General features: G+C 42.6%; 1 protein-coding gene across 2 annotated transcripts in view; it reads right to left on the bottom strand.

The window, feature by feature from the left end:
* Positions 1–13,445, bottom strand: part of LOX (lysyl oxidase) — a 57,183-nt gene that overhangs the window by 14,548 nt on the left and 29,190 nt on the right. For both annotated transcript variants that reach the window (XM_040415943.1, XM_040415944.1), the window contains exon 3: positions 64–201. In XM_040415943.1, the coding sequence (XP_040271877.1) occupies positions 64–201 (138 nt within the window). The remainder of the gene's footprint in view (positions 1–63; positions 202–13,445) is intronic.

Consider the following 13,445-nt stretch of genomic DNA (forward strand, 5'->3'; position numbering starts at 1 on the left):
TAAGGTTTTGGTCATACATTTCAAAATGCTGGAAACCCCTGCTTAGGTAAATGTTACACTTACTGGTGGCAGCTGTGCCATTCCCATGAGTAACGGGGTCTGCTTGGCATAAAGTCAGCTGTTCCTTGATTTTTCACTCTCTGAGGAAAGCGAAGAAGCACCCTCTGGTCATAATCTCTGACATCTGACCGGTAGGCTGAGCTGCATGATTACAAAAGCACAAAAAGACATAATATTAGAGTTACTATAAATGTAGGATGTGACACATAAGATAAAAGTTAGGTGACAACAGTGGAAAAATCTGTAAAACACATTTATAACTGCATATGAATGTATTAACGGCGTAAACATAAATGATTCAATATGATTCACATAACCACAAGCTCAGGGAAACCTAACGAGAAGAGAAAATATGAAGTGAGTAATCCCTGTCTGCAGTGACTCTAGCAGTTTGGACATCGTCTCTGCTTTTCCACACCTGAGTAACTTTCACCTAGAAAAATCAGGAAAACCGCAAGTTTCCTGTAAATTGCAAGCATTACGCCATATAACCTCTTATGACACTGTTGTAGATTGCTTCTATTCTCAATAAATGAAGTTTATACCTTTTATGATTTTTTAAATTGTATAAAGAGGTAACTATATATGTATTACACTTTATTCCACTTCAATGGTTGACTAGTATATTATAAATTTTTCTACAGGCACAGGGGCCCTGAGACTGCGCCGGTGAAAGGATGCACTGCTAATTGAGTGTCAGTTGGACTGGTCAGAGTGGTGTGCTGTGGTATCTACAACATTGTATAGGACATCAGTGTAGAAAGAGTGGCTGGGACTAATTTTGGGACCCTGTGGCTGGATCTCATACAGACACACTGTGACTGGTTCTATGATTGGGGCACTATGACTGGAGCTGATGGCCCCATTAGCAATGCTCTATTACTGCCATGGACATTGTGACTGAAGCAGTTGTATCTGCGCTTTTGTATTAATTTGGCCATTATATAGCTGTGCCATTTGCTGCATAGTAGCAATACTATTGGTGCTTGTAATTATTATATGGATCTCATAGTTTAGCCATATTTTGGAATGATATTGCACTGTATGGCAGTGTTATGTGGACACTGGATCTAGATATAACTGGGATGATGTGGTAATAATGCTAATAAAACACAGTGGCCCACGAAAAAGTAGCCCACCTCCAGCGATAGTATGACAAGATGAACGAGCAAGTGGATAGCCTTTTTTTTACAAAAGATACTGAAAGTGGTCCCCATTTACATCTCTGCATCTTTGGGCACGCCGGATTACATTGGCGGATACTCTTTGCAGCTCTTCAACAGTGATGCTGCGGATAGTGTTTGTGATGTTTTCCCTGAGATCATCCAGGGGACGTGGATTGTTAGCGGACACTTTCTGTTTTAAATTTTCCCATAGATAAAAATCAAATGTGGATAAGTCTGGGGAACGCGGTGGCCATAACGCCTTGCTCACAGTTTGCTCCTCCGTAAACAGTTCATGATCCCGTGCCAGTGAGTTCCGTGAGGTGCAGCATTTTGTTGGAAAAAGCAGGGCATTTTTTCTTCTGGTGTTAGTTGGTTATAAGACTGTTCAAAGGTGTCCAGGTAAATTGTGGTATTCACATTTGAATTGGACCCACTATTCGTGTTTCTGACACTGCGCACCAAACTTGTCGTAAAGTGGTGTTTTGTGAGTCAAATGGGGATTCTCAGGGGACCAGTACCTCGTTTTCTGAGAATTTACGTGACCTGATAAATGAAACCAAGCTTCGTCTGTCATGAGGTATAGCATACCTCCCAACCGTCCCGGATGCGGCGGGACAGTCACGGATTTCAGTGACTTTTTTTTACTGCCTGTGAAAGGGGCACTTTACTGGACATATTATTGTCAGGTGGCACAGCTATGCATATTACTGTGAGGGGGCACCACTGGGCATATTACTGTGAGGGGGCACCACTGGGCATATTATTGTGAGGGGTCACAACTGGGCATATTGTTGTTAGGGGCCAAAGCTGGGCATATTACTGTGAGGAGGAACAGCTGGGCTTAATACTTTGCAGGGGCACATAAATGGACATAACTACTGCGGGGGGCACATAACTGGGCATAACTACTGTGATGGGGCACATAACTGGGCATATTACTGTGAGAAGGCACCTATCTGTGAATCGCTACTGTGAGGGGGCACATCTCTGGACATAAATACTGTGAGGAGGCACATATCTGGGCATAAATACTGTGAAGGGTCACATTTCTGGGCATAAATACTGTGAGGGGGCAGTGGGCACATATCTGGCATGAATACTGTGAGGGGGTACATATCTGGGCATAACTACTGTGAAGGAGGCACATATCTGGGCATAATCTGTGAATGGGAAAAATGCTGGCATAACTACTGTGTGGTGGCATGAAGAGGGAATAATTACTTTATGGGGGCATCTAGGGGACTGGGTGGTATTAGGTGTTTAGTTATGTTTTGGACAGAGTTAGAAACGTGGCCTAAATGCGTAAAAAAAATTATGCGGCGCACTTCGCCAAATGTCTGTCAGCAACCAAGTACACACGTTTAGCTTTGTCAGACTCTTTCAGTTCCTGCACACATATTATTTAGTACGGTTTCAGGTTCACGTCGTTCCTGATACACCAACTTGCTGAGACAGTCTTTGAGTTTATTTTTCGGGGCTACTTGCAAACCGTTACTGAATTTCATGCACAACTTTAGCTGCCCTGATTGATGGGGACCTCGGTTTATTCATGTTTACAACAGAGCCAGTTTGATGCCATTTCCGAACCAGACTCTAAATACAGCATTTAGCTGGTGATTTTGTTCCTGGGTACTTCTCTTGCGTTTCCTTAATCGATCTCCTTCGCACATGGCCTTCCACAATCAATATTTGTTGTACCAGGGAGCACACCATCTTTCTGATGGTGCTGTACTCAGCTATCTCCAGCTCTCCCATAGAAATGAATGGAGCAGCAGCACACTTTTCCGACTAGCCTCTCTGTCCATTTTAGGGGGCTCCATTGGGTCCCCTTTCTCGTGATTGGTGGGGTTCCCAGCGGTAAGACCCCACAGATCTGATAGTTATGCCCTATGCTGTGGATAGGGGATAACTTGTCCTAAACGGGATACCTCTTTAAATATTAGCTTTGCACACTGTATTTATGTAATCTCAGATAACCCCTTTAACGAGACACAGCAGAACTGGAGGTGTAGTACTAGTTACTGAAAGAATAATCTGGATAATTAATTAAACATAATTTCTAAATGATGCGAGATGACCAGCTACCAGCCTTATCATTAAACTTTGTGAATTTGCTGCTGTGCTCATGGGACCTGAAGCTTCTGAGGAGGCCCCCGAGAAATATATATCGTTGCCTTCTACTAAACTCATTATAACCTGCAGTATAGAGAAAACAGTGATTGCTGATCTTTTATTAGAACATGATGTGAAACAGACTAGTAATGTCTCCAGTGTCGTGTCTAGGCATCTGGGCCTACACCATACATCAGAGAACTCAATGATTATACTCTTGTCACAATACATAGAATTACAATTAAGTCTGAACTGAGTTATCAGCTGCTGCACATTCCTGCTAGAGGGCATTGTGCCAAAATAAATCCAATTATGTAATTAAATTTCAGACATACTGGAGTTGGGTTACTCAGAATCTAATGTGATGTTCCCCACCTCATCTTTTCCTCTGATACTTTGGAAATGTATGATCTCCATAGATATAAATATATATATGAATCAAAAGACACACAAGTAATACATATTCTACTTTAATTTCCAATTTTAGTTGTAAAGAAAAATACTTAAATATTATTTTATTATAAATATACAGGGTGGGCCATTTATATGGACCCTCTTCCTATTGAAAAAACAAAAGTTGGATTCAAAATGGCCGACTTCAAAATGCCCGCCATGGTCACCACCCATCTTGAAAAGTTTCCCCCCCTCACATATACTAATGTGCCACAAACAGGAAGTTAATATCGCCAAACATTCCCATTTTATTAAGGTGTATCCATATAAATGGCCCACCCTGTATTTCGAAATACCTTTCATTAGTTATAGTGGCTTGTTATTTCTGGGGAGCAATGATTAGGAGAAACAAAATTGCCGCCATCCTATTAATACACACAAAATCTGTCCTAATCACACACAAGACAAGTTACTGTACAACACTGAGGTAAAGAGCTGCCTCATCCTCCTCTCCGCTCTACTTGTCAGGGATTATGATCCTGAATACAGTTAAAGGCTCCATTCACACGTCCGCAATACTGTTCCACATTTTGCGGAACGGAATTGCGGACCCATTCATTTCTATGGGGCCACACGATGTGGATCCGCACTTCCGGGTCCACAATTCCGTTCCCGAAAAAAATAGAACATGTCCTATTCTTGTCCACAATTACGGACAAGATTAGGCATTTTCTATTATAGTGCCGGCGATGTGCGGCCCGCAAAATGCGGAACGCACATTGCCGGTGTCCGTGTTTTGCGGATTAGTGGATCCGCAAAACACATACGGATGTGTGAATGGAGCCTAATATGATCTTCAGCTAATTATGTAGTAATGGAGTTCATGAGGAAACATGGAGTACAGAGAGGACGGACAGGACAGACTGTGGTAATTTGGGACTATGGTAATGGAGACAGCATACAAGAGCTGCTGGTCATTAGCCACATCTCAAACCTTCTTCTCTGTAATTCATGTTTCCTCCATTTCTACAAAGATTCACCTGAAGATAATATTAAACTGTATTCAGAATCATAATCCCTGACAAGCAGAGCAGAGAGGAGGACGAGGCAGCTCTTTAGCTCAGTGTTGTGAAGTAACTTGTCCTGCTGTGTGATTAGGAGAGGTTCTGTGTGTACTGATAGGACGGCGGCCATTTTATTTCTCCTGATGAATGCTCGCTCCCCAGACAAAACAAGCCATTATAAATAATTTAATGTATTTGGGAATATATTTATAATAATGTATTATTTAATTATTTTCATTTTCTATATTCCCGGAGAACCCCTTTAATATTCATTTGTACTTAGAGCAATGCTGTATATTTTCCAGAAGCGTCCTTATGTATTATATATTTATATATGTTTTTAATTAATGTGATGGCTTTCTATTTCTAATGTATTTCTGTAGGGATTTGAGTTTTTTCTACTATCATGAGTAGTCCAACCATATGGTGTCCAGAAATGCTAGGCTCTGTTCATTCACTCTCACAGAGCCTCCATTAGGGGTTCTATCACTTTATGATCTGTTTATAAAGTATATTCCCACAGAGCCTCCATTAGAGGTTCTTTCACTTTTTAAAGGGGTCATCTGGCCTAGGGGCTGGCAACCCAATTGTTCCTAATGTGTAGCCCATAGAAAAACACCTGGCCACAGTTACCCCATGTCCGTGCTGCTCTGTTTCTGGCTTCTTTCAGACCCCACAGGACCATGAAGTGGCTTGTTCAGTGACTGCTGTGATAGGTCTCCATGGTCTGCTTGAACGGTGTGACATTTGAATTAAAATACGCTAATACAAACTCATGTGATAAATTTCCCCCTCCCCTTAAATTTTATTTTTCATCATTGTGGCTGATTCTTGGAGGGAGACCCCTTCTAACAGACATCATATAGTATATGACAATCTCTTTCTAGCAAAATTAGAACAAGCCATGTAGCTCACATGGATCCAGAGCTCTCCCCATTCATTGCTCTGCAAGATATACTTCAAGCTGGTAACTTAGGGTTGTGTCCTTTCTCAGGGTGTGTGTCCTTTCTGCTACAGCTCGCTCTCTGTAACTGTCACACCTACTAACAGTAGATAGGATGATGGCAGTTAAAGGGTGGAACTGAGTATGTGTTAGGCCTGGGCCTTTTGCTATACCTCTTGCTGTCTCACCTGTCATATCCCCAGCAACTCCTGCCTCGCTGCCTGCTGCTGTCTCCACCAGATGTGGCAGGCGTGTGCCTCCATTCTCCAACCCATGCTGGCATCCCATTGGTGCATGCACCCACTGCTTCCTGTCATTTATGCTTCCAGGGGCGCATGCTTCTTTCCACCCAGCATGGCGGGTTACAAGGTTAAAAAGCAGCTTCCTCTTCCAGGAAGTTGCCTGAGCATTGAGTTACTATCAGTAATAGCAAAGATGTTCTGTTCTGATCTTCTGTTTTGGACCCAGCCTGTTTGAGAATTCTGTTTGCCTGCCGCCTGCATCGACTACTGGACCTGTCTGAGCCTGTCTCATCCTCTGTACCACGCTACTATTGGACACTGGCTTCTGACCTCTGGCTTGTCTCTGACCACGCTTCAGCTTCTGCCTCTGACAATCATCATCATCCGCTGCTGCCTTTACTACGGTCTTCTCTGCAATACCACTTCTCACCACCGTGTCTGCTATTGGACTCAGTTCACTCTATCTCCGTTTCTTACTGCAACTTGTGCTATTGGAGCGTTGCCTGTTGTCTGACTCTGTGTCAGCTGTCAACCATGTAATCCCGTAGGTAGTGGTTCAGTTTGCTGAGTTCTGTCCTGTCTCCTGTGAGACAACGGTTGGTGGGTGGACCCTGGATACGGCGGTCCCCCAATTCAATTAGCTATTTGGTTTCAGTCATATATAAATAAGTCTCTCACTGCTGTAACTTATATGCTAGATATGCTTGAGAAAGACTCTGTGAAGTCGAAACGTCGCACAGTTGGTGAATAAAACGACATACTATTGAAGACAGAGAGTGCTGCAGTTTTCAATTTTTTCTATGGATTAACGGGGGCCCATTGGGCTTGGACCCAACACCGCTGGCACCGCCACCATTGGGACTTTTCTGAATCTATTCAGTGAGTAGTGCTGTTTTCCTTTTTTTTTTTTATATATGTCTCCTGTGAGAGTGATGAATAACACTCTAGGGCAGGAATGGCCAACCTGTGGCTCTTCAGCTGTTCCAAAACTACAACTCCCAGCATGCCTAGACTGCTTACAGCTTTCAGCCTACAGCAGGGCATGGTGGGAATTGTAGTTTTGCAACAGCTGGAGAGCCGCAGGTTGGCCATCCCTGCTCTAGGGGTTAGTGGCTGCCATCCCTTGATAGACACAAAGAATCCACACCCTCTGGTTTTACCAGTGGGTCCTACCCTCTGGTTGTAACAGTATGTGTGTCCACCTAATAAGGTGGCACTATACAGATAGATTTTATTGAATTACTCAGTGGCTATATTAATGTTTTAATTACATGCAGTTGCAAAAGTAATCACATTCAGGTGCTGGTTTTAAAAATTCACTATATTTTAAATGGCTAGGGCTGTACAGTGGCAATTGGTCATGGTAAAATTGCAGGTTCTTGTGACCCTCATTTAATCTCAATAGGCCATAAGCTTTCTTTCATTTGTCCCAAAACCGTTTACTACCATATGGAAATACTGAGGTCAAGCTAAAATGTTGTCTATTGGGGACCAAAGATCTATGTGGAAACCTAAGCCTACCGTACACGTCCATGTCTATACTATACTAGATGTCCTTCTCTAATCAGTTGAATTGCTAAAGGTGTACATTGTTTTACCATACTAGTCTATTTAGAACTGCATGTGCATGAAATGCTTTTTCGAGAAGGGGTTCACTGAGATTACAGATGTACTACTGAGGGGCCCCTCTAGTCTGGTTACAATTCTTATTGTTACAAGTAAGACATATTGATAACCATGTAATTAGGTTAATAAGGGATTCTGCTGTGATGATGAAGTGGAACGACCTGGAACAAAGCCACGTAACTAGTCCCCTGGGATTAGTAGATTGTGGTTGCATCATTATACTTGAAAGAAGGCTGATTCTAATTTGATGCCTTTTCTTTGTTTATTTTACTTTTTCACTTCATAAAAAACTGTTCAGATTTTTTCCTGCTCTAAGGGCTCTTTCACACCTGCGTTATTGTCTTCCGGCATAGAGTTCTGTCGTCGGGGCTCTATGCCGGAAGAATCCTGATCAGGATTATCCTAATGCATTCTGAATGGAGAGAAATCCGTTCAGGATGCATCAGGATGTCTTCAGTTCCGGAACGGAACGTTTTTTGGCCGGAGAAAATACCGCAGCATGCTGCGCTTTTTGCTCCGGCCAAAAATCCGGAACACTTGCCGCAAGGCCGGATCCGGAATTAATGCCCATTGGAAGGCATTGATCCGGGTCCGGCCTTAAGCTAAACGTCAATTCGGCGCATTGCCGGAGCCGACATTTAGCTTTTTCTGAATGGTTACCATGGCTGCCGGGACGCTAAAGTCCCGACAGCCATGTTAAAGTGCAGCGGGGAGCGGGGGAGCAGTATACTTACCGTCCGTGCGGCTCCCCGGGCGCTCCAGAGTGACGTCAGGGCGCCCCAAGCGCATGGATCATGTGATCGCATGGATCACGTCATTCATGCGCATGGGGCGCTCTGACGTCATTCTGGAGCGCCCCGGGAGCCGCAGGGACTGTAAGTATACCGCTCCCCCGATCCCCGCTCCTACTATGGCAACCAGGACTTTAATAGCGTCCTGGGTGCCATAGTAACACTGAAAGCATTTGGAAGACGGTTCCGTCTTCAAATGCTTTCAGTACACTTGCGTTTTTCCGGATCCGGTGGGCACCTCCGGCAACGGAAGTGCATGCCGGATCCCAACAACGCAAGTGTGAAAGAGCCCTAAGCCAAAATACATAGGATAGGAAAAGGATTATCTATAAAGGAAAGACATGGGGGTGGGGTTAGAGAGAGAAACCACTCCTACATTTAGATAACTGGTACATTGGGAGGATTTCTTGAAAAGTGAAGGTAATAATAAAAATGATTTTATTTTGGTAACATGGATACTGATAATGGGGATTGTTTTGGGGTGCACCATGACTTGCACCTAAGACCTAGTGGACCTGTAGAGGCTATATTGTGGCAGACATACCATTGGTGTAGCCATAATATAAAAGGGCAGCAAGGTTCCCTTTCCTCAAAGTTACTAATAGATTCTGATCTATTAGGTGAAGGATTGATTATAGAGTCATAGTAAGGAGCTCTGTGATGGGCCTTGCACTCTTGATAAATTAACTGTTATTAAACACCAAAAGGCCCATATATTATTTTTGCACAGGGTCCCTCTACTGTCTATATCCACCCCCGCCACTATTTGACTGTCTACAGCAGAGGTCTTTAACCTGTGGCTCTTCAACTGTGAGAAAACTGCAACTACTGTCACGGGATGTCATGGCTTGCTAGGAGTTATAGTTTTGTAAAAGTTGGAGAGCTACAGATTGGAGACCACTAGCATCCAAAGTAGTAATTCTGCAGAGTTTGTAGCCATCAGGTAGTGGACATTCTTTCTCTATATGCAGGACCAGTTTTAGACAAAATGTGGCCCTGGGCAAAATCAAAAGTGGGGCCCCAAATCTTGTAATAATGTACTAACAACACAGTTACATTCTGTCGATTCCGGCCCCCTCTCACAGATTTACCCTCATGGCCCCAGATTACGCCACATGTCCCTTCCCCTCACAGCAATGAGTTCCCCTCACTCACGATATCTGAGAGTGTTAAAAACTGAAAGCGAGGGATTCCTCTTCAGGCGCGCTTTTCCCCTGCAGAGATCGGGGAAAGCACCCTGTTCTTATAGGCTGTACTAGGCTTCAGGCTCATTGTTAGTATACCCCAGTTAAGGCCACTAGATGGCAGCACTGAACTGTGATATAGTGATTTCTATACAGACTAATAGAGCAATTTACATCTGATGATAGTAAGTTGTGGTCCACTTGGGGGACTTAACAAAAAGTAAAAAAAAAAAAAAAAACTTTTGAAAATATAAAATAAAACGTAAAAATTAAAATCAGCCCCATTCCCCAAAATAAAAAGAAACAAACACATAAAAATAGCACTATGGGCATCGCCGCATGCGAAAACACCCATACAATTAAAATATTTTAAAAAGTTAGCCCATATGGTGAATGGCGTAACAGAAAAAAATTTAAAAAGGCAATTCTCTTTTTTTGATCATATTTTACGTTTTGCTCCATTTTTTTTTCTTAATAAAATCGAATTTTTCACTATTAGGGACACCCTGTGAACTTAGGTTTTATTTTGCCTCTATTTTGAAAATGTTTCTGTGGGCATTCGATCTCACAACCTTCTACATTAAAGGTAAGAACCTTAACCACTGGTCTATAGAGCTCAATGCTAAATCATTGCTGAAAGTCCTCATAGAAGTTTCTCTTGTTAAAAAAACTCATAGACGTTTCTTTTGTATTATACAAGAGAAACTTCTATGAGGTTTTTCAGCAATGACGTAGCATTGAGCTCTGTAGCCCAGTGGTTAAAGGGAACGTGTCATCAACTTTATGTAGCCCATACTAACAGCAGAATAAAGTAGAGACAGGTGAGTTGATTTCAGCGGTCTGTCATTTACAAGTTAATAGTAAGTGGTTGCCGAGAACCAACATTACAATCCTTGCAGACTAGGCCTGGAAAAGAGTCACGGCCACCTGAGAAGAGTCATGGTGATTCATGGATTCTTGCTCTCCTGCCCACCTGCTGATGACTGACAGTCCTTTACCTAGTTTTCTCCCTTTCTCTCTAGGAGAGAACTGCCAATCATCAGCAGATGGGCGAGAGAGCAGGAGATTATCAATAACCATGACTCTTCTCAGGTAGATTTGACTCTTTTCAAGGCCTGGGCTGCAATGATTATGATGCTGGTTCTCAGCAACCACTTACTTTTAGCTCATGAGTGACACATCGCTGACATCAGCATTTCTGTCACTATTTTATGCTGCCCTCAGTGAGGTCAGCATAAAGCTGATGACAGGTTCACTTTAATGTTCTTGCCTTTAATGTAGATGGTTGTGAGTTTGAATCCCCACAGAAATATTTCAAAAATAGAGTCTAAATTAGACTTGTATACACAGGGTGTCCCCAAGTATAATGACTATGCTTTTTCCCAGTTTGCCCCCCCCCCCTAACGCCAGTAGGTATTGTAAGTGGTGTCACTGATGAAGCTAAAGTTTGTGGGTGGAATTTGGGATTGTGTAGTGTAGTTAGTACTGTATTTTTAGTGCTATACTGTTAGTGTATTGTATGCGTCATTATTTTGTGTACCGTAGGTATCAATAAATATTGTGTGTTATTTGTACCTACTGTGTAGTGTGTTTTATTAGCGGTAGCTAGTTCAGTAAGGCGCATGCAGCTAGTTTGGCGATTAGTGTAAGGCAAAGTAATAGTGATATCTTTATTTAAGGTATAAATATTTGCATAAATATTGGTAATTAATTTTCCCCCATTCCCCTTTCTGTCTGTCTACATTTTGCAAATTTTGCTTTGAGCATCATAAAAAAGTCTTAGCTGGATGTTTGGAGTGAAGTATGAAGAAGTTGTGTCATGTACTGAAATACATTCCATGCCTCCTGCAGGTAAGGAATGCATTAATGTGTACTGTACTTTGGGTAACTGTATTTCAGTAATATCTTTAGGAAGTCTACTTAGGAAATACTGTGGATAACCTATTAACCTATATTTAGTATTTGCTTTTTCAGGACATACTTTTGCATATAATATGCTATATATTATGCATTTTCAAGTACAGCACCTCTGTTCTTGTTAATCTATCTATCTACAAACACAGATAAAGCAGCAGCACAGATAGATAACTTAGATAGGGTGCAAATCCTCAGGGAAGGCAGGCGTCTCTTCCACTGTATACTAAATCCAAAAAAGAGGCAGCTCTCCGACTTCAGGTGAAAAGGTGATGACCCAATTTATTTCGGAGTGCTACCTCGTTTTTTGGATCTAACTATCTATCTACCTCTCTCTTTTGTAACACTGTGTCTATAAAGGTACTGGAGGGGGAGTATATTTCACCTAGAATGCTTAGATGGGTAAGGTAAAAGAATCCAGGAAAGCTGGGTTGCTTCAGTAAAGTGAAGTTGTTTTATGGGCTGGATTTTTATGGAATGGCAGGTAGATGTTGTAATGGAACTTGGCATTCCCTCCCACACCAATACACCACTTTCTCCTAGCCTGAGGCAACCCAGGTGTAGCTATTGACCTCATAACAGGGCTGCAAAGTCCATTAAGGATCAGTGCCTGGAAGCTGCATCTGCTTGCTGTTCAAAGCCTGATATAATGTTGATGCTGAGAGATAAGTAAGGTAACCTTATTTATAGTTAGCACCCAGAGGGGCAGATTTTTTTTTTTTTTGTTTCTATTATGGTTCATGTTGCCGTGGGTTCAACCAAGTGAATGTTGAACTTGGATGCCACTGTGCTGCTTGGAAGATATAAACAATATTTGGACTTTTAACCTGTTGAAGTGTGTGGATCTTTCATCTCCGACCCCACCCCCATGCCCAAATTGCAACACTATCTATCTAAAATTAATTTATTACTAGGATCTTTCCCTTTTTCTTCCTCTGGGCCAGTATGTAACGGGCAGTGGGCATGGAGCCACTGTGCAAACTAACTTATTTTGCTTTGGGCTAATCCTAAGGGCATTGTCCTGGCAGTCCCTTGGTATTCACCCTTTAACCCCTATACAGGAATCTGGTCTTCAATGCAGGGGAGCCACCAGGCCGCTACCACTTGGAATAGTCCTGGTATAGTTATCAGCTAACTTGTAGGGACCAGAGACACTAGTGCAAAGCACCGAAGGAGCAGACAATACTTTGTGCGTCTGTTAAACAAATCTGAGGTCTAGACAGGCAGAGTTCTAGCATATCCGTAAAACAAATCCAAGGTCAAGACAGGCAGCGGAGGATCAGGGTTGGTACATGGGTAGATAGACAGCAAAAACACACCTTCACTAGGACTACAAAGCATAGAATATCGAATCTAAGACAAAGGGGTGGAACAAAGTGGCCAGAATAAATAGGAGGATTGATCAGCACCATAGTAAGCTGCTGAAGCTGCTGAACCGAAAGCAAAAGGGAAGGTTAACCTTTCTAGTGCTACAGCAAGGTTTCACTGAATACTAGCCCAATACACAAACACTGAGTGGAGCAACTGCCGCACCCGCCTGGGATAGCAGGCATCGGCGGACAAAGGTCGCCACAGTAACACGGGGTCAAAGTAGGATTTCCTTCACCCAGGTCAAAGGTTTAGCTTACCATCCTTACTCAATATCTTAATACCCTAACCAATGCAATGTACCTTGTTTGTGCTCCTCAGCAACCACCACCCTGGGTACAAACCCATTTGCCCTCACCCCTAGCTATGTACTTGCTCCAGCCAACTCATAGACTGTCCTCCTATTTTTTCCCTTTTACATTCCCCCTGCAACCTTTTAGGCAGTTTTTTTCCTTCAACTTTTCTTCTACTGTCGGTCCTCCAGCAATCTATCCTATTAACTTTCCTTACATTCCACCATTTTGTACATACAATGGATGGAGATTATTACTTGCTTGACAGCTGTATGACAAAGTTTTCTAC

Source organism: Bufo bufo, chromosome 2, assembly GCF_905171765.1.
Source record: "Bufo bufo chromosome 2, aBufBuf1.1, whole genome shotgun sequence".
Taxonomy (NCBI): domain Eukaryota; kingdom Metazoa; phylum Chordata; class Amphibia; order Anura; family Bufonidae; genus Bufo; species Bufo bufo.